This window comes from Theobroma umbraticum, unplaced genomic scaffold, assembly GCF_002168275.2.
Source record: "Theobroma umbraticum cultivar Fairchild unplaced genomic scaffold, ASM216827v3 scaffold_30.0, whole genome shotgun sequence".
Classification (NCBI taxonomy): Eukaryota; Viridiplantae; Streptophyta; class Magnoliopsida; order Malvales; family Malvaceae; genus Theobroma; species Theobroma umbraticum.
Genome location: NW_018397254.1, coordinates 2,654,239 through 2,673,941, shown reverse-complemented (window position 1 = coordinate 2,673,941; position 19,703 = coordinate 2,654,239). Strand labels below are relative to the sequence as shown.

At 34.9% G+C, this 19,703-nt stretch overlaps 4 protein-coding genes across 7 annotated transcripts; 1 reads left to right on the top strand and 3 right to left on the bottom strand.

Moving 5' to 3' along the window:
- Positions 1-1,163: 1,163 nt before the first annotated feature.
- On the bottom strand, positions 1,164-3,026 carry LOC110413661 (A20/AN1-like zinc finger family protein). Its single transcript, XM_021424574.2, has 2 exons — positions 2,713-3,026; positions 1,164-2,059 (listed from the first exon to the last, which is right to left on the bottom strand). The coding sequence occupies exon 2, from the start codon at positions 2,020-2,022 to the stop codon at positions 1,501-1,503; it is 522 nt and encodes a 173-aa protein (XP_021280249.1). The 5' UTR covers positions 2,023-2,059; positions 2,713-3,026; the 3' UTR covers positions 1,164-1,500.
- Positions 3,027-8,995: 5,969 nt separating this feature from the next.
- LOC110423759 (protein LITTLE ZIPPER 1-like) lies at positions 8,996-9,972 on the top strand. The gene is made up of 2 exons (XM_021438108.2): positions 8,996-9,280; positions 9,388-9,972. The coding sequence occupies exons 1-2, from the start codon at positions 9,183-9,185 to the stop codon at positions 9,602-9,604; spliced, it is 315 nt and encodes a 104-aa protein (XP_021293783.1). The 5' UTR covers positions 8,996-9,182; the 3' UTR covers positions 9,605-9,972.
- Positions 9,973-10,967: 995 nt separating this feature from the next.
- On the bottom strand, positions 10,968-14,258 carry LOC110423747 (YCF49-like protein). Of its 2 annotated transcripts, XM_089785355.1 has the most exons (5): positions 13,820-14,258; positions 13,322-13,400; positions 12,404-12,472; positions 11,685-11,730; positions 10,968-11,550 (listed from the first exon to the last, which is right to left on the bottom strand). In XM_089785355.1, the coding sequence occupies exons 1-5, from the start codon at positions 14,131-14,133 to the stop codon at positions 11,510-11,512; spliced, it is 549 nt and encodes a 182-aa protein (XP_089641481.1). In that variant the 5' UTR covers positions 14,134-14,258; the 3' UTR covers positions 10,968-11,509. The 2 variants fall into 2 exon arrangements, with proteins under 2 accessions (XP_089641481.1, XP_021293762.1); XM_021438087.2 differs by lacking the exon at positions 11,685-11,730 and having other exon boundaries at positions 13,820-14,250.
- An 848-nt stretch (positions 14,259-15,106) lies between these two features.
- On the bottom strand, positions 15,107-18,365 carry LOC110415915 (putative sodium/metabolite cotransporter BASS6, chloroplastic). Of its 3 annotated transcripts, none has more exons than XM_021427711.2 (9): positions 18,125-18,365; positions 17,907-18,007; positions 17,429-17,559; positions 16,906-17,045; positions 16,551-16,803; positions 16,219-16,472; positions 16,068-16,150; positions 15,805-15,878; positions 15,107-15,574 (listed from the first exon to the last, which is right to left on the bottom strand). In XM_021427711.2, exons 1-8 carry the CDS (start codon positions 18,363-18,365, stop codon positions 15,807-15,809), a joined length of 1,275 nt encoding a protein of 424 aa, XP_021283386.1. In that variant the 3' UTR covers positions 15,107-15,574; positions 15,805-15,806. The 3 variants fall into 3 exon arrangements, with proteins under 3 accessions (XP_021283386.1, XP_021283370.1, XP_021283378.1); XM_021427695.2 differs by having other exon boundaries at positions 16,906-17,099; positions 18,125-18,364; XM_021427703.2 differs by lacking the exon at positions 15,805-15,878 and having other exon boundaries at positions 16,906-17,099; positions 18,125-18,364.
- Positions 18,366-19,703: the final 1,338 nt, after the last annotated feature.

Genomic DNA, 19,703 nt, shown 5'->3' with positions numbered 1-19,703 from the left:
AGATTAAAAGTTAAAGTGGAAAATGCAAAGAAACTTTTAGTTAAATGAGGTTTACCCGCCAGAACCTGTTGGTTAAGTTGAATGTTGAGAAACTATTCGAAAATAAAAAGTTGAATGTTGAGAATGAAAAGCTCATCTTAGGCAAGATTGAGCTGTTATAAGAATGTTAACTGTGGTCATTTTTCCCACAAAAGACAAGGGGACAAAGATGATCTCTGACTTAATCGATTCACATTCTAAGAATTCCGAACTGAGTTAAACAGAAGATTCTCAGGCTGTGATTTTAGACCTGCTCCTCCAAGAAATAGGTCATAGCAGAGAAATAAACTCCTAACAAAGCTAAGGTTCAGAGTCGTGATGAATTGGGTCGAGGGTACGGTGGGGACAGGATGGTAAGGAGAAAGGACAGTTTACAGGTAGCCGCATGGCTTACTAGACCAGGTACAGTCTTGAAGGGATGAATAGGACTGATCGGTGATACTAGAGAATCAAGTCCTACCAACCACAGCTAAGGCTCAGAATCGTGATGAATTGGGTTAAGGGTACGACGGGCGCAGTCTGGTTAGGAGAAAGGACAGTTTTACATGTAGCCGCATGGCTTATTAGACCAAGGGCAGTCCTTAAGGGAGGAGTAAGGGACTGATGCAGTTAAACAGCCTTCCTGCAAGATATAACAACGGAAAGGAGGTGATTCTTGCCATCCAGGCTACCTAATTCAACAACAGGGACAGATTCCATTCCAAGAATTATATACTACATTACCTGGCTAAAAATTTCAGAAACTTTAATGAATTAGGATGTAGCTATAGACATATGTCAAAAGGCAGGTCTGGTAGAGGATCACGGAGCAATAAAAGGGAAAGGGTTGATAAACTTTGTACAGCCTCTATGATGCAATAACCAGATGCTGCAGGTAAGTGAGAAAGGACATTGGAAGTAAACGAATAAAGAATTATAAAGGAGGTAAAACCGGGGCGGAAAACAGACCTTTCTGTGTTTGAATAATGGTAGACAACGAAAATAGAACTGGTATTTCACCACAAGGCACATTCTGATATTAAGCATGGTAAAAACCAGACTGTGGTGCTTAGAATTTCCATGAGATCCACAACCTTTCTACCAATTATTAGGAAATTAGATAAAATTTTAATCTAACAAACATATGAAGTAGATAGCATAAAAATTATTATATATAATTATACCTAATAAATATAGATATATATGAGAAGGATCAAGCCAGAAACATTAAAAAGCGAAATGAAAGCTAAACATTCATTGATCCATTTTTATTATGGAATCATCCTAAGCCGCCGCCCCAATACCGTCCAACCATCCGCACCCCCACAAACACTAACAAGAACATTAAAACACCCCGCAATTTTTCCACTAACCCTAAATCTAATAGAACCCTCCAGAAGCCAAAAGGGCAAGAAAGAAACGGCAAATCCATTCAAGAACACCGACTCACGCAAACTGCCTCCAAGACTCCCAAGTCCCTTCTCAGAACCTCTCCACCTTATCAGCTTTAACAACAGGATTTGCCTTGGCAATCGCATCCCGTCCAGCACCCTTGAAATCAAACGAGCACTCGTGTTTTTCCGGGTACCGGTGCTCGCCACAGAATGTACTCCCGCACCTGCACTTAAACCCAGTCAACCCAACCTTCTTTCTGCATATAAAGCACCTGTTGGACACCTTTGGCTCCGCCTGTTCGTTACCAGCAGCAACAACAGCCGGTTGCTCAATCGCCGTCGATGAGGAACCCACATGAAGCAGCTCCTCGACAGGCTTAACGTCCAATATCGTCTCCACAACCACATCTTCCTGCTTCGTTTTGACACTGAGGGATTTCTCCATGGCAGCTTTTGCCTTGGCAGCTTGCTCCTCCCCGACCCGGAGGTCTCGGTAACACTTGGAGCAGAGGTTCACATTCGCCGCCGTGCCAAAAAACCCGCAGCCGTTGGCGCAAAGTTTGGGCTCGGATGGTGGAAAGCTGGTTCCTTCATTCTGTTCAGAACCCATGGTTTCCTTTCTTTTTCTGTCTGCTTTGCTTTGGTTTCTACGATCAAGATAAGAAAGTAGGATTAGGGTTTAGTCAAAGGGTTTTTTCTCTTCTTGATTTTCACGGAGAATCAGAACGGGTTAAAGTTGGATAACCCAACGAGCTTCGCAATCAGAATATATATAGATTTTGATTATTTTCTTAATCCTAAAAATAATGCGATTTTAAGTTTTATTTGACGAAAATCCCCTTCACCTAAATGTTCTTTAAAGCTGGCTACACCGGACTCTAAAGGGTATTATCGTCAAGTTCATAAATTGCGTAGCATTCTCAAACTAGGAGGAGACAAAATCAAATCAGAACGGAACTTGGAAAAAAAGAAAATTAAAAGTACAAACAAAACCCTGAGACAGTAAACAAAAAAGAAGGGTAATTTCGTCTTTAGACAACCGCTTCAACCCAAACTCCACCGATAATCGGGAGCATTCCTGAAGAATCCTGAAAAAATTTTCGATCTCCTAAATTAATACATAAAAATCCCTATTTAATCTCAGCCATCCATCAGAAAACTTGGAACAGCCACCGTTGATTGCAAGTCCAATAAAATCGATAAAAAAAAATTCACCTAAAATTTCTACAATCGATAAACATGAAAACCCAGAGGGAAAAAATCAACACTCTAATCGGAAAATGAAAACTGTGAAACATACCTCGCTAATTCGATAATCGGAGGTTATTTGTTTGTCGTTTTATTTTTCTCCGGTCGGCGTCGATCGATGTGAAAAAATCGCAGACGATGATGAGATTATTTTCAAGTCCTGAATTTAATAGGTAAAAAAATTATAGAAACAGCAGAAAATCCCGATTTTTTTTTTTTAAGGTGGAAACAACCGGAACAGAAACAGAAGAGAACAGAAGGGGAAACGAAAACGAAACTGAAACTCGCAAAAACTAAAAACCAAACCCAAAACGGAGCCTTCGGTTTGGTTTTTAACTTTAAATGGTTTTTTTTTTTTTTTGGTTTGGTTTTGTTTCTACGGCACCCACGGTTTTATGTCGGCGTGGCAAGGGTCCACGGTATTACGATGAGAGTCTAAATCTGAGCTGCCTGATCTAATCCTGATTTTGTGGTGACGTCAAGAATTCCATCATCTGACGGTCAGTGATGTGGCAGTGGGACACCCGGTCTTTCAGAACGAGCCTTCAGGAAATTATTATAGAAGTTGTTAATATAGAATTGTTTTTTAACTTAATAAAAGTTGCTTTCAGAAAGCGACTCTGCTCTTTACGCTCCCTTCATTGACACGCCTCTTCCCGATGCAACGTTTACGGCGAACCCGGTCCAATTGTGGGGTACAGAACCGGACCAAGTGAGATCCAATTGAAATTGAATGATATTCATTTTTTCTCATTTAATTTTTTATTATCTTTACTATTTAATTGAAGAAGTCTAGCAATGGATTTTTTCCAATTGTTTTCGCCTTTTTTTTTATATACAGTGGGCTAAAGAAAATAAAATAACTATATATTGACTCATTGCTCTCTATTCATTCTCTAATTATCTCTTCCACTGTCCATATTAATTAATTATTGTTCTGGTAAGCATAGATTAATTATGACATATGGTAGTGGCTATCTATCCTCTTAATTTTTTTCTATATCAACATTTTCCTTTTGATTTAGAGAATGATTTTAAATATGAGAGCAACGTTAGTTATTAAATTAAATGTTTGAATATATATAAAAAAATATTTGACTGGTAATAACATAATAAAAAACTTAAGCCAATGAATATGCATATCATTATGGATATTTTATGGAAATGTTTACTCATTTGTCAATTCGAACTCAACATTCTCCTCTCCCTCAATTGTATGGAGGTGTTTATTTCATATTTCGAGATTTTTATTTAATTTTGTATGATTTTGAACATTGGAGTACATCATTCATTAAATTTGCGTCAATATTAAAACACTAAAATCAGTTAATAAAAAGAAAGGTTCTTAAAGCAACAAAAAACAATGAAAATAAGAAAAAAGAATATAAGAAAACTTAAGATAAATAGATTTATTTTATCACGAAATCACTATTATTTTTTAAAAAAATTATTTTAATAAAATATGTAGCGTTCATATTTATAAAGTTTTCAAAATTTTTTTACTTGTTTGATATGAATTAAAATATTTTATTTATTTATTTTAAAACATTTAACGTGATATTAAGACTCTAATAAATTCAAGCAGTATCTTTATATAATAAAATTAATAATTTTGAAAAAAAATCACTTAAATTATTATAAAAAGCCATGTAAGTGTTATAAAATGTTAATAAGTTAGAAAACCGTTCCATCATGCTTGGTCGTGGAGTTAATAGAGAGAGAAAAATTGTTGAGATTATTATTATTATTGTTATAAAACAATTGATCTAAAATTGTCTGACATTTATAATGGAGTCAGAAAACTATTCACTTTGGATTTTTTCTTAATGTGTTAATTAAAGTTATGATTTTTCAAGTTCTTTTGTCACCTTGATAGATACTTCGCGCTTACCCTAATTAGTAACTCCTAAGTGGTTGTATTTTTTTTTGGGAAAAAAAATTACTCTATTATTTTTTTTATATGAAGCAATGATTTTTTATTTATTAAAAAAACAATAATACTTCTATTATTAAGTCAAGGACAATATTAGTGACTTTTTAAAAAGAATTTAATTAAAATTTTCCTTTCCAAATCAGTGACTCTGTTCTTATGTCAGATTTCAACTGACTATATTAAGTTTTTTAAAATTAATAATTTTGTGAATAAATTTTATTTTTCTAAGAAATTAATTTATTAATTTTATTCAAAATATCAAAATATTTTTTAATTTAAAATGAATTAATTTATTTACATTTTCGGGTTTGCTTAGATCCGCAGGGATTGAATTCGGAAACGGGCTTCTGGCCGGGAAAAACAGAATTCAGAAATGGGGCAACAGAGAAATGATGGGGAAAAAGAAAGCCCACCTACGAAGCCCACTCACAAGATCCAATGTTATATGGGCGGCCCAGATATATAGAAAATTAAAAATTGTAAGAGCCTTCAGTAATTAAGAAGTTAAAAAAAACCATCTTATAATTTTACTTTTACTACATCAAGTAACTTACAAAATGTGAAAAAACCCATCGTCAAACCATCTTGTAATTATACTGTGTGGTACTGTGTGGTATGGTGTTCTCTATTACAATACTCAAAAAGGCCAAAAAAAAAAAAAAAAAAAGAAACGAAGAAAGCAGTGTCAGTCAAGTTGTCAGCTCTTTAGAGTTATCTCCTCAATTGAATTGTAGAATTAAACATGCATATTTAAAAAGGTTGGGGCAAGCAATAGTAAGAGCCATCCAGTTTTTGTTTGACTGAAGCAGATGCAATTATAAAAGCACAGAGCAATAATTTTGGCAACAACATTTTAGTTTCAGCAACCCCATAATTTGCCATCAATTTTAGCAGTTGCTTTGTGCTTTGTAAATGGCAATCTCTATTGTTCCTGACCCTTAAGCAGGAGAGAGCTCTGATAATGGAGATTACGTGGGCAGAGGCAATCATTATATCCCTTTCCTTCTCTCCCCCTGTTCCCATCTCCGAACTTAGCCTACTATCTCCTTTCAAATGGTTGCAGACAATAACTGAATTACTATATATATATATATATATATATATATATGCTGCTGATACAGCTCAGGTCCTTCGAATGATTTTTGGGTGCGAAGAATTTTAACTATCAAACAAAAATAGTTTCCTTAAATATCCCTATGTATTAATGGTAGTATGTGTGGAAAATAAATATATATATATATATATATAGATAAATATATCAAAGCAAAGTCTGACAATGCGTAGCGTATGTATTACATAACCTTGCACAAGAATAGATCATAATATACATGTTGACAAATAAGACACACCAAAAACTTCTAGTATCAAAATGGCCATGATGTCTTGACTATGATGCTAGATGGTAATGTGCCTTAGCTAGCTAGAGGGAGATGATGATGTTGATGATGAATGTGCATACACCAATACGAACGAGAGCAATCGATTGCAGTACAACAGCTGAGAGAGAGAGAGAGAGAGATGGATTATTATTATTTTTTTGGGATGGATTTGACACGGCAATTGATGAGAATGGATGATCAATATGGAGGCAGAGGTGGACCCATATACGTGGGATTAATAAGCAGCCACCATGATTGATTCATGTTGTGAGAGCTAATACGTCAAAAACAATGGAGTGTACAATCTTTCAGGACACTTGAAGAGGAACAAGAATAAGAAAAGAAAAGAAGAAACAAGGGAAGTCATATATATCTATACACATAGATATTCATTCTATTGTTGACTATTGTATCTGATATCTATTGCCTCACATTCATCACCAAGTTTAGTAGGTGTAGTAAAAGAAGAAATAAGTGAAGCTTTGAGTATGTCTAGTATTCTCTCTCAGTTGCCCCAACTTTCTTAGTTCAAAATGGAATCATTATGACTCTTTCTGAATAATGTACTCTCATAATCTTATACTTCCATTTCCATTTTTCATTATATATATATATATATATATGTACTCTATAGTCACATGCATATCTTAGCTGTGCATAAACTTCAAATGATTCATGTTTTTCATGGTTGAATTTTTTAACTACATCTTCCATTGCCAATAATAACAGTTTGATTCATAGTATCATTTAAGTGTGCTGATGAAGAAAGAGATAAAGGGAAGCCAGAATAATTAAGTTCATGAAACCAAAATTTTAAGTCCATCCCTACCTAAAGATAACAAGATTGGAATGATGCCATCTCCTTGGGTTTTTCACCAAATGAAAATTGCTGGTGAGATCCATTGATTACTCTGGTTCTTTTCATTATCTGTTCATGAGTTGCAAATGAGCACACATGTGAAGATTGATAATTGATAGCCAAATTCATCAACTATGATTAAGCAGCAGCACAAGTCAAAAGAACCAAGGTGTCCATCTTCATAAATCTTCAAGAGTGGGTTAATGTGATAATTGCCTAATAGCAGAAAGCTGTGAACCGTGCAGAAAGTCCACCAAAGCATGTTATAAGTATTTATTTATAACCTAACTCAACTACATCAATCACTATGCTTATAATTCTACCTTACCTTTTTGTAAAAGGGTGGACAAGAAAATTAAAAGGAAGATAAAAGTTTTAACAATATGGGTGGTACCTCGTTTTACAAGGAAGGTCAAGGTTCTTTTCTGGTTTAAGCCTTGCAAAGATGGTAGGTATAGGGATAATTGGACAAATTAACACAATTACTTGTCATTTTGCAGCTTAATAAATAAGAAAAAAGAAGTGTCAAGAATTTGTGCTCAATAGGACTAATTGGTAAGTGCAATTCCCTGAACTATGACATAAAAAGGCAAAAAAAGAAAAACACATTGCTAGCTGTGTCTGTTTGTTAATTTGTATGAATATCCAAAATGCATACACAAACATATTATCATCATTATATTCTGTCATGAAAACGTTGAGAAAATTAAAAGTTGATGGGGCTTTCTTTTCTCAGGCCTTCAATATGAGGTTTGACTCTTAGATATCTGTGTTCAAACCAAGTATCATGAGAGATAAAAAAATGGGTGGGAGAAGGCATGAAGTTGAAGATGCCATGCCACCTTCCCCCATTCTAATGGTCCACAAGCCTCTAACCCATTAGCTTTAACTAGCCAGTCCTACAATTCCCAAAGCTGGGCCCCTAAGGCCAGGTGATGCCATGAAGCCACTTGTAATTAGCCTAACCATCTGCACCATATCCAAGCGGATGACTTTCACTGCAAATTGCGATCCCAGGAAAAAATGTTAATATTAACACCTCCATCTTTACAGTCGAGATAACCCCAGGTATAAAACTACTTGCAATTGGCAAATGATGCAGTTTTTCTGTTGTGGAGATTGAAGTTGTACGAGTTAACTAGCTGATGTCTGTGTCCAGTGTCCACCATCGAACTCAACATGTGTAGAATTACCGATGAACACAAAATAAATCATTAATGGTGTAAAATGATGACATTTTGACAGCTTCATCTAACAATATGAGAGGACATGTCATCTGGTTTGCCTGAGAAACAGCTAACTAACAAAAGACCAAAGAATCCGTGGCACAAGGAAAGAGTGATAGACAGCTAGAAAATAAAAGAAGAAAAGAAAATTTACAATCCGGGGTTTTTAGTTGTCCATCAATTATTATATTACTGCTTGAATTGGCTATCTACCCCCAATTAATCTCATCTAGCTCATTAAGAGGATCCTTCCATAAAGGCTATATATATATATATATATCCATCTCATTGCCAGAAAAAGGTGATAAAGAAATTCAATAATGATCATGTAATTTGAAGATATCTTCTTCTCAAAAAGTATTTAGGTCCATGTGTAGAACATATGAATGGAATGCACGTAAAAGGATGAGAAGGAATAAAAATAATTCAATCTAGAGGAAAAAAGGATTAGGTAAAAGATCATAGTTTTAAACAAGGACAGGTCGGACTAAGGACACTATTTTGATGGCACATGGGAAATGCAAGATTAATTACTCTGAATCTCAAGTTGCATGGAGCCATGTCAGTAGGCTGTGGGGTTCTATCCATTTGGCAGATATTTTCATATGTGATACCTTGATGCATGCCAAACATGAGAGGAAACTAAAAACAAGACTAGGGATTAATCAACAATATGTTTAACTTAATACTTGTTTTCTATTGGCAATTTAATTGGGAGTCTTAACTTTGTTATTCAACATAAGAGAGTTATTAATTGAGTTGAGGGTGGAGAGGGACGTGGAGGCATAGAACCTTCCATCTTCTATCGGGCTTTTTCTTGCTCATTGATCAACATTTGGTTGCTTGCCTTTGCAATCATGAGTCCACCTGCCATCATTACAACCGAAAAGAAATCCCTCCCTCTTTTCTTCCTTTCTCTCATTTCCATAGCCACCAGCCCACCACATGATGCAAGTGTCATAAAACAACATAAACCAACTCTATTTATAGGAGCTTATATCCCCTATTTTCTCTCAACTTCCCCTCATCATTTTCAATATAACCTTACTTTTCCATCTTCTTTATCTTCTTCTCATTCATCGAATCAATTTTACTACTCCTTCAATAGAAAGAAATCATAGAAGGATGTGTAACAACATGGATTGGAGCCCAACCATCTCTGCTTCTTCAAAGAGAAGGCATAGATCAAAACAATCTAAAGTTCAAATTTACAGGCTTTCCAGGTATATAAATATTTCTACGCCTACTTTTTTCCGAGTGGTGTGTATATGCATGCATATATGTTACATATGGTTCTAACGCAAACAAATTTTTTTTTTTTTTTATGCAGGAAAAGATGCGAAGAGAAGGTGGAGAAAGACATGGAACTACTGAACTTGAAGCTCTACTTGGAGAACCAAAGTATTATTGAAGAGAATGAGAAGTTAAGGAAGAAAGCCAATCTTCTCCATCAAGAAAACTTAGCCTTAATGTCTGAGTTTCAGAAGAAGTTCCCTCATTTGGATCGTTTTTCCTCCACCCTTTTGCTTCTTCTGCGAAATCACTGATGGAGTTTATGAACGAATTATCTGCAATCCTTCCCTTCTCCCTATATATTCTCTTTCTAGTCTTTCTAAAGCTTTCCCCCTCCTTTTCTTTGGTGATGTATGTTAGGAATCTGGAGTAACATGATATTTTGCTTTTAACTCGAGTATTATTAAGATAAATGATGTAATTTCAAAGTTTCGCCAAAAATATTGATTAGTTTTGTACCACTATTTTGGCTTTTTTCCGCAAGGAAAAGTGGAATTAAAGGCAGAAATATAGGGTTAGAATGGAAGGGTCATGTCAGATGGTAAGGCCACAGATTTTTATCAGTTTCCAAAAGGGTAGGTTGATTCAGCAAATGAAACGAGTAATGCAGTTCTTCCATAAATGTTTCCGCGTATGGGATGGATAAAGGAGTAAATTCTGCTCTCTATCAGTATTATCGTATGATCGTCATTTTTAACTAGGCGGTTAAAAGAATTTTCCTGGTGGTAATCGTATTCCGATGACAGATTCATGGTTCTTTAGAGTCAAGAGTACTTACCATGTAGGCTAAGTATCCTTGCGGTTCTCCGAGTAGTATCCTGGTTGCAACTTGCCATGTTGTGTTTGACATCTAGTCAACACTCGCCATATAGTTTGCCTGACAAACGCGTTAGTTTTTGTGAAAACCTATCACATGTATATGGTTAGTTAAAGACCATCAACCATCCTAAAGCGCGGTATTCCTTATGTGATGATCGATCCATTTGGTAATCACCATTGGAGAAAACTTGCATTTAAGTATGTTACCTATGCTTTTGCCATGAAACTTTTGTTATGAATGCTTTGGCCGCAATCACGGTTTCTTTGCCATGGAGATTAAGCTTACTCTGGTAGGGCTTTAGTGTGAATGAGTCTGCTCAACATTGGAGGAGTCGTTTGGGTTGCTGATCTTCGAATGAGGTTTCGCCGAGTAAATGAGCGACAAAATCAATCTATAAACCCTGTTTTGTTTCGGCATTAGTTTTGGTTTTCTCGAATAACTAAGTTCAGTTTATCCCTGTGAAGAGAAATTAAGGATAAAAGATGAAGACCTCCAACCAACAAAGGCTCACCACTCTACCAACGTTCATAGATTCTCTAGCTTAAATCTTCGGGGACACTGCTTTTAAACGTAAGCCCTAAGCCCTTGCAGCTTCCCTGTTTTGCTCAAACCCCTTTGTTTTGTTTAGCGTCCAATCTGGCATCTTTGTCTCCCCTTATTGTCCTTGTATTTTCCTTTACATGTCAACAGCTCATGATTGCAATTTAACATTGTTCAAAGAAATCTTCAAGTTAATGTAGCATATCAGTCAAATAAGAAATTATAGTTGGACAAGAAAATCAGATTACATAATAAGCTACTCGGAAAACAAGAAATAAGATATTGAAAAGTGCAATAGGTGTTAACTAAATCTTTTTTCAAAAGAAAAGTTTGTAATTTAAATCCAACCAGAGAGAGGCTTAAGTCAAACCGGTGGGTTGACAAACTGAGCCGGCTCAACAAGGGAGAGGCTTTCATTATTATAGACACAGCTCAAGACATGATAACATTTGACTCTCAGGCTCCTTTCAGCCACTCTTAAACAAGCATGAGAGCAAAATGCTTTCCATTTGTTTAAAGGGTAGGTAACACAACGTTTTTCCCTGGTGAAAATCTTGTTTGTCGCTAATCCGTAAGCTTCCAGCCTGCCAAGTTATTTCCTTTCTGCAAAAGGTAAACAATAATGGCTATTGTTGTAAAAATAGCAGCTGGCCTAATTTAGCTCTCCAATGAAAGGATAGCGGTGGGCAATATTCCTTCAGGCACATTCAGTGGATTATAGTTGCGGTAGCTTCATAGCTTCTGGGCACGTTTGTCTGATAAATTGCAGATACGAAATGCAGCAAAACACATTGTGGCATTACCGATTACTGTCAGGGCAGCCTGAAGAGCCACCAATACCTACAACTCAATATTGGCAGAATGGATCAATACTCATGCCGTTCAAATCAAGCACACAAGCTCACAAGATAGAAATATTAGTCATCTGCAAAGCAGCCTATTCGCTAGTCAGGCTATGATCTTCTGATGCATACACTGAATTAGGCAGAACATATAGGAATGCGTAGCAAAAGTCATAACCTGAATGAAATGGGTAGAGGGTCAGAAGTTATTCTTTTATTATGGCTTTTATGAAAGATGAGACTAATTTATGGTGACTGATAAGACTATGCATAACAGCAATTTATCTGATACTATGATGCATATTTCTAGGTCATATTTCCTGGTAGATTCCAAATTCATTAGCCCCAAAGTTCAGGCACTATATTTATCCCGTGTAATGCGGGTCCAACACTACTAGGCAATAACAGAATTCCACCCTTCAAGAAGTATAAAATAGGTAAACTAGGTTATTTCCAAGTGATTTTTTTTATCAAACGTTATATTCACAAAAAGAGTGAGGCAAAGATGAGCTGGCTGTATTTATTTGCCATGTTTCTGGTTGCAGTAGTAATATATTTGTCTTTGGGTATGTGTGAAATTCTTAAATTTCTGGTTTCTCGATTGAAACATTCACAATTTTCAATGCAAATTTTTCTGTAATTTGTCTATTTGTAATCGTAATATAATACTTTCTTCATGATAGGTATTCAGGAGTTAAAACTACAGAAATAGACACTTGCCCGTGAATCAATGTAAGCCAAAAGTATCATCTGAGTGTTTCCTTACCAACACTTCCCTGTATCTCAATTAATTCAAACTTGTCTTTGCATGTTTCCATCTAAAGGACAAAGAAAGCAGAGAACCTTCTTACCTCAAGAGATTCAGAATTGTAAAAGAAATGCCATGTGCATGCACAAAATGCTCCACCGAGTAGAGGTACCTTAAACAAATGATTATATCGGGTGAAAACGGGAACTTAATTCATAGATGCTTGATAAGAAACTAAATCAGAATTCAGAAACCAGCAATAGCATATCACTCAAGTTAATGATATTGAGTTCAGAAAACAGGCATGACCCCATCCTCCGTAATGGGTAAATGGATCTAGTGGAAGGATTTCCCGACAAGAGTAAGGGGCAAAGTAGATCCTCTACTATTTTGATCTAATTCAACCTAAAGGAAGTCGGAAAAAAAGACATTGATGCACATGCTAAATCAGAAGGCAGTGCATTGTATGGTATACAAATTTGAAAAGAGATTCTTAAAGTGCAATCACACCTAAGAAATAATGTTTTCTGTAAACAAGTACATTATGTTGAATGCATCAAATAAGTCGTAATCAAGGCTACGCTTTGATTGGTTGAGAATTCTTATCAGAAACCTGTATTCAAAGAATGAATGCTGACTAAAGTGAAAAATTCAGCCGACAAGATTAGGCTAGCCCATATGCAACAAAGAAGCTATAGAACAGAATCACTGCATAAACCTAACTACCAAAAGAGAAAGGAGCTCATGCAAGCAAAATGCTTGCTTTTGAGTTAAACTGTAAACTTAATGAATTCAGAAAATAGATCTATTTGCAAAAACTCGGTACATTCTGGTTTCCAATCAACTACAGTCTTAATGATAGTATGAACACGTTGTCATAGTGAACCACTTTACAGCAGATTAACAAAACTGGTTCCATGACAAAGAACTTCATTGTATAGGCATCAATACAAGACTGATCTAAACAATGATAGACTAAACAAAAATACCAGAACTTACAAGGCTAAGAAGAACAACTCACCATACCCCAAGAGAGACCCTTCCATGATTCAAACCCAGATTTCTCTCCATATTTCCAAACCAAAGCCATTGCTGTAATCCTTTTGACAAGATAACCTCATTAACATAGCAACCAAGACGCAGACTGAACCATGATATCAGTTCAAAGTTCAAAAGGAATCACAACTATCTATACTGTTTTATCAAGTTGCGGCCTAATGCACATCCTTAAGAGGAATTATTACATAGCCCTTCCAACCATGTGAATTTTACATGGATGAATGCAGTTGAGGTGATAATTTTTAATGATATCTCACATCTTAATTTGTTTCGCAGAATTTCCCTTCCGTTATGCGCAACTAAACTAAGCTTGGATAATCCCATTAAAAACCATAAACACAAAAAAAAAAAACCAGTTTTTAGCAAACTACCCGTGAAAAAGAAAAATAGACCAAATTCGCAAAGACCCATCACATTTTAAAAAAAAAATCTTACAAAATACTGAAGCAAAAATCCTCACCATTCGACAACGCTGGAGACATGTATGGCCCATGTGGGCAGAGACAAGGCATTAGCGGGTTCGCTAAGCTGCAAAGAAGAACCCAGCAACAACGGCGGCAACTCGGAGGCCAAAGCGGGATCCACAAGCGCCAAAACCAGACCCGAACCGACTAGACCAACAACGGTTTCCTGGTTCCAAATTAAGCGGCGACCTGAAACCTTTCTGGTCAGATGCCTGGTTTTTTGAGGAATTTTGGGTTTATGAAGAGTTGGAGTGGAATGAGCTTGTTCGAAAATGGGTTTTGGGTAGCAGAGTAAGGTAGTTGTCGCCATTGCTGGAGATTTTGGCGGTGAGTATTTTAGTTGGTCGGATTCTTATTCTTTGGTAGACTTGTTAGTTCTAGTCGTTAATAACGACTCATTTGAGAAGTTTATTAAATGGTTGGGGCAGTTTTGGAGATAAGGTTTAGATGAGGCTGTGATTTGAAATTTGTGAAACTAATGAAATACTCATAATGGAATTTCTAACCTCCAAAACGGTAAATTCAATGTGTATAGTATATAGTAAAAAAATTGTTAAATAATTCATAAATTTTATTAGAAATAGACAAAACAGATTGACTAAGGTTTTATGATGGAAAATTTATTTATATTGGTATAAAATTCGATTTTAGGAATTAAATTTTAGAACAAGAAAAGAATGTATGCTTTTGAACAAGAAAGAAAATGTTAAAGAAAAGAGTTCCAAAATCCATACACTCTAAGTTTAAAAAATAGATACTCCATCTTAAAAGAATATTAATTATTAAATATATAAAATTAATTATTAAATTTTTTTAAAAAATATTTATTAATTTATTGACATGATAATATTTTTTGAACAATTTTATTTTTGAACATATCAAAAATTACAACATTATAAAAAAATTTATTTTTCATTTTTAATTTTTTCTCTTTAAAAAAAATCTTACCTCCTCCTCCGACCAGATCTAAAGTACCCTCTGCTGACGGAGCTTTCGTGCTCTCTCAAGGGAGTGCTAAGCTCTCCTTGAAGGGAGTCAGATTCGACGTTCCTCAGCATTGAAGAGTGCTAGATCTGATCATGAGATGACCAGTCGACGTAAGGGAGTACCATTGATCGGTTAATGTTTGAAAAAAAGAAAAATGTTGAAAGAAAGAGAGAAAGGTATTTTAGTTTTTTCATTTTTTCTATTAACAGGGTTAAAGTTTTTAGAGTGAAGTATCTATTTTTCAAATTAATAAACTTTCGATTAATTTTAATCAAAATTTAGAGAGTATTTGAATATTTCACCCTAAAATTTATCTGAAATCTTGGGCAAGGAAAGCATCCAAAGCATAACCCACTTTTTCTTCAAGTGGCTTCCATTTATGTAACCTGCTATGGAGAACCATGTTGCTTACATTTTACATTGACCTAAGCAAGGAGCATGGTACTCCAAATCACCTAATAGTAAAAACTTGATTCAGCAATATTAACGAAAAGAAAGAAAAATTCTACTTCCCGGTTAGTCATGAATGAACCCTACACTAAAGTACAAGAGATTTCCATTCTATTCTCAGGAGATGTTCTGAGGGTGCACTCCCTCTGTCCTACAATGATACCATTTTTCAACTCTGTTTCGCAGCAAATATCATGCATCGTATAAAGAATCGACAAACTCGCCAATTCAATGAACTCTTCATTGTCCGGTTATTCCTTTTTCTTTGCCCAAAGCATGACCAGAGAGAAGCCCATCAGAGACATGATTACTGTCTGCAAATCCAGGGAAACACAGAAAAAACAACAACTTGACATTTGTTATAATCTTACACGCGACACACAAAATGCTAATTAATATATAAAGCCAGAAAAGGGGCAGTTAAAGATTAAGTTATGAGCAATTCGTCTTCAACAGAACTAACTATTTGGAACTTCAAAGTAAGCAGAAAACGGTTGAGAAGATGGGGGTATGGAATGTAAAGCAATGAAACAAGTTTGTTCACCATTATGAATAACGAATCCATTCACTTAAGGAACCACCCTGGTGAGCAAATATTCCTTCTTCAGATTGTTCAAGCTACAACAAGCAAATAGGAACTCAATGCAAAAAGGGAACCCCTTCTTAACAGTCTCTTATGAAAGTATCCATCTTCAAACTGACACTGAAAGAAAAGTTTCCTAATCTTTTGGACAAAAAGTTAACATGATTTGCATTTGGTTCCTTTGTAAAGGGGCAATAAGGGGAAAAGATAACAAATTGACTTACAGAGATAGCTGGAGGCACACCCACAAGTGGATCTTGGAAGAACCTATTAGCAAGTGCAAGTGCCAGAAGACTGCTTTGCATTCCTGCAAAAGGAAACATATTAGCAATATTGCAAACTAACAACAACAGGGAAAAGAAAAAGAGTTCTCACCTGTCTCAAAGGATAGAGTTCTTTGCAATGCTTTCACATCAGGTGCCTTATGAAAAACAAAACCACTAAGGAAATAACCAGCAATAAATGCCGATAAATGGAATGCAACAATGAGCAATGAAACAGTTAAACCAAAAGGGGACAAAACCGAATTAATGTTAATAGCAAGTGGCGCTCCAACACAGAAAGCTGTATCAAGTACAGAAAGCGGAGGCAAAAAAGGCCTGATGGCTGCACAAAGATGAGGGAACAAACTGCAGAAAAATAAGAGAGATAAGAACTTCCTAAAAGATATCATTGCTTCACATATTTAACCGGGGTTAGAGCATCACCGATTCAGAAGCAACCCTGCTGCAATAGGTGCAATAACAATCTGCAGAATGCTAGAGACCATTCCCATGACATCAACTGGCAGTCTTTTTCCAATAAGCAGGAGAGACAACATTGGTGTAACAAAAACTGCAGTAGCAGTAGATAATGATGTCATAACGATACTTAAGGGAGCCAGTGGTGGATCTGTCAGAAAGGTAGCATAATTTGAGAGCTGGGCACCACTGACACAGGATACCAACATAATCCCTGCACCTGATTCACAGATCCACATTGTATAAACTCTCCAGATTCGAAGGTAAGATAGACAGAACTAATTTCTTATAGAATTGACCATAAAGATAGACATAAACCCACCTAAGGGAGTAGGAAGACGAAACACTGTCACGGCAATCATTCCAAAAATATATCCAAGTAGAGGCTTCATGAGAAATTGGCCAACATAACCAGCAAAAATAGCATCTGGTCTTTTGAATGCTTCAATGAAATTCTTCTCGCTGGAATTAACCCCCACTGCAAACATCAGAAACCCTAATGCAGGGGCATAATACCTAGAAAGCGATGAAATAACAAAAGCATAAGCTAAGATCAGTCCCAAAGTTGAATGTACTCATTGGATAGTGGAACTTTTTGTTGCATAAACTTTGTTGATTTATCACTTGCTTTAGGTTCTGGCCTCAAATAGTTGTAGTGTATCTTATACATAACTAAGAGAAAAGGAATGAATGAACTGAAATGATTTGAAAGGGATAGCTTAAGCAAACAGAAGTGGAAACTGAGCATGAAAATTCACACCTTCCACATTTATTGCCACCCTAAAGCAAATGCGTGAAAATGCATAGTGTGGACAACAAAGCCATACAAAGAATCAGCTAATGACCTGCTGGTAAACCATGTGAAAGAAGGCGGATAGACAAGAGCCAAAATTGTACTAGCAAGGACAACATGAGGCAGAATGGAATTGGATTGCTTCAAAATCTCCACTATAGAAGCCTTCCTCTGTTTAACCCTCTGAAACAACACATACACAAGAAGTACTATCAATTTTTGCCCAAAATTAATTGATAATGCCAAATGTCTACAAGTAAATCAATGACCATAAATTTACAACTTCGAGCATCAGTGCTAAGAAAACCCATACTTCATTTAACAGAATAAAAGTTATCAAATTTAGGATTTGGGCATCAAACCCAGTCTATGAAGTTTGACCTTAAAGTATTAGGTAACTTGAATAAAATTGTAGCAAATAGAAAAGCAGGAATACTCTTTGAACCAAGTATGACCATCCAACTACAATGATTGCCAGGAAGTTCAGTTTAGCCCAATTTTGAAAACTACTATAGCAGCAACATGAGCACCTGATTTGATTCGAGTCCATATTCCTGACCCGGATCCCTTTCAAAAGAACCTGAAAGTTTCTCTGATGCACATTTACACACCAAAGGTCTAGAGCTCCCAACTGCAAGATAGAACAGGCACACACAAAGAATGAAAAGAAAAGGCTTTGAAAGCATAACCCAGAGAATTAAGTGGCTAAATAAACGTAAATTAAAGGCCAAACAAGAAGAAAACTTACACTGAGAAATGGAACCGACAGGGACAGGAACATCGGAATTTAGTGGCAAAACTGGGAACTGAACTTGCTTTGGTAAATGAAAGCTACTGTTTTCCAAGTAAACATGATTGAATCGTGGGCGCTGGATCAAGAACTGACCGGTGATTGAACTCATTCTTGTTTTCAGCAATGAAAATGTTTTCCAGGCCTTTCCTCTGCTCTTGAAACTCTCCTCGGGAGTGACGTACGAAACATTTAACATGCCTTGCTGGCTTAAAAAGGAACGAACAATTAATAATTCACTATTTCTTTAATCGTAATTAGTATTATACTATTAATCACTGGAATTGGTTAGTTTCTTTCTTTCTTTTTTTAATTTTTAAATATGGAGAAAATCTTATTCTTTGGTTTTGTCTTTATTTTTGTTAGATTTTTTAAATAGGGGTAGGGTAGGCAGAGCGTAACTAACTCCCTTTCAAACTAAGGAAAAGCATATTAAAATATATAGTGATTCAGTTTACATGAAATTCTGTGTCTCCGTGTGGAAGTCAATTTATGTTAGTGTGATTTAGTCAAATTTTGAATGAAGGTTTGATTATTAAGGGATAGCTTTTTTTAGCCGTCGAAGATTAAAAAAATTTTTAAAAAAATTAATTTAAATTATTTTTAATCATAAAAGATTTTTAGATAAAATTACTTTTTATGATAATGTTTCATATTAAGTGCACGTGAAAAAAATATTATTACACATTATATTAAAAAAATTATTATCACATATCATGTTTAAAATATTATTACACATTATGTTAAAAAAAATTATTATATATTATATTGAAAAATTGTTATTACACATTTTATTACAAAAAAGTTTATTACATATCATGTTTTTGAAAAATTATTATATACTATATTAAAAAAAATTATTACACGTTATATCGAAAAAATATTATGTTTCACGTCATGTCTAAAATGTTGATACAAGCCATATTAAAAATATTATACACAAAAAAAAATTATTACATATCATATTAACAAAAATTATTACACGTTATGTTAAAAAAATATTATATTATCTCTTAAGACTTTCACAAATAATAAAAAATATCTATTAAACATTTTCTTTACAAAATCATTAAGAAGTGACATTAGGTTTTGGGATTCATAAACAAAATAATCTTACAGAACTTTTGAAAAAATTTTTATAAGATTTTACCAAATCAAAGATGGACAGAAGCAATCAAAACGTAAAAACTGTTTTCTTCCTTGCAATTCTTTTTTCATCTTCTTTTTTTTTTTCCACTTTCTGTTTATTTCAATTTTGCAGCAAATTTGATAAAATTGAAACCTTTTGTTTATTTAAAAATAGAAAAAAAGACTTGAATCCTTCCTTTTCTTTCCTCTACATCCAAAACTTAAAAACTATTTTATTCCTTACAGTTATTTTTCACCTTCTTTTCTTTTTTTTTTTTTACTTTCTCTTTATTTCAATTTTGCATCGAAATTGAAAAAAATTGAAACTTTTTGTTTATTTTAAGATAAATGGAAAAATCTTGAACCATTATTTTATTATTCTCTATTTAAATTGTTTTTATTATTAAAA

What these genes read in the sequence shown, in the direction of transcription:
- LOC110413661 (XM_021424574.2), bottom strand. Translation starts at nt 2,022, where the DNA reads ATGGGTTCTGAACAGAATGAAGGAACCAGCTTTCCACCATCCGAGCCC.
- LOC110423759 (XM_021438108.2), top strand. Translation starts at nt 9,183, where the DNA reads ATGTGTAACAACATGGATTGGAGCCCAACCATCTCTGCTTCTTCAAAG. An exon ending in CAAATTTACAGGCTTTCCAG is followed by an intron (nt 9,281 to 9,387) that starts GTATATAAATAT and finishes TTTTTTATGCAG; the next exon opens with GAAAAGATGCGAAGAGAAGG.
- LOC110423747 (XM_021438087.2), bottom strand. Translation starts at nt 14,133, where the DNA reads ATGGCGACAACTACCTTACTCTGCTACCCAAAACCCATTTTCGAACAA. An exon ending in GTCTCCAGCGTTGTCGAATG is followed by an intron (nt 13,401 to 13,819) that starts GTGAGGATTTTT and finishes TCTTGTCAAAAG; the next exon opens with GATTACAGCAATGGCTTTGG. An exon ending in ACAATTCTGAATCTCTTGAG is followed by an intron (nt 11,551 to 12,403) that starts GTAAGAAGGTTC and finishes ATTGAGTTGTAG; the next exon opens with GTATTGGTGGCTCTTCAGGC.
- LOC110415915 (XM_021427711.2), bottom strand. Translation starts at nt 18,365, where the DNA reads ATGTTAAATGTTTCGTACGTCACTCCCGAGGAGAGTTTCAAGAGCAGA. An exon ending in TGTCGGTTCCATTTCTCAGT is followed by an intron (nt 18,008 to 18,124) that starts GTAAGTTTTCTT and finishes TCTATCTTGCAG; the next exon opens with TTGGGAGCTCTAGACCTTTG. An exon ending in AACTCTATCCTTTGAGACAG is followed by an intron (nt 16,151 to 16,218) that starts GTGAGAACTCTT and finishes TTCCTTTTGCAG; the next exon opens with GAATGCAAAGCAGTCTTCTG.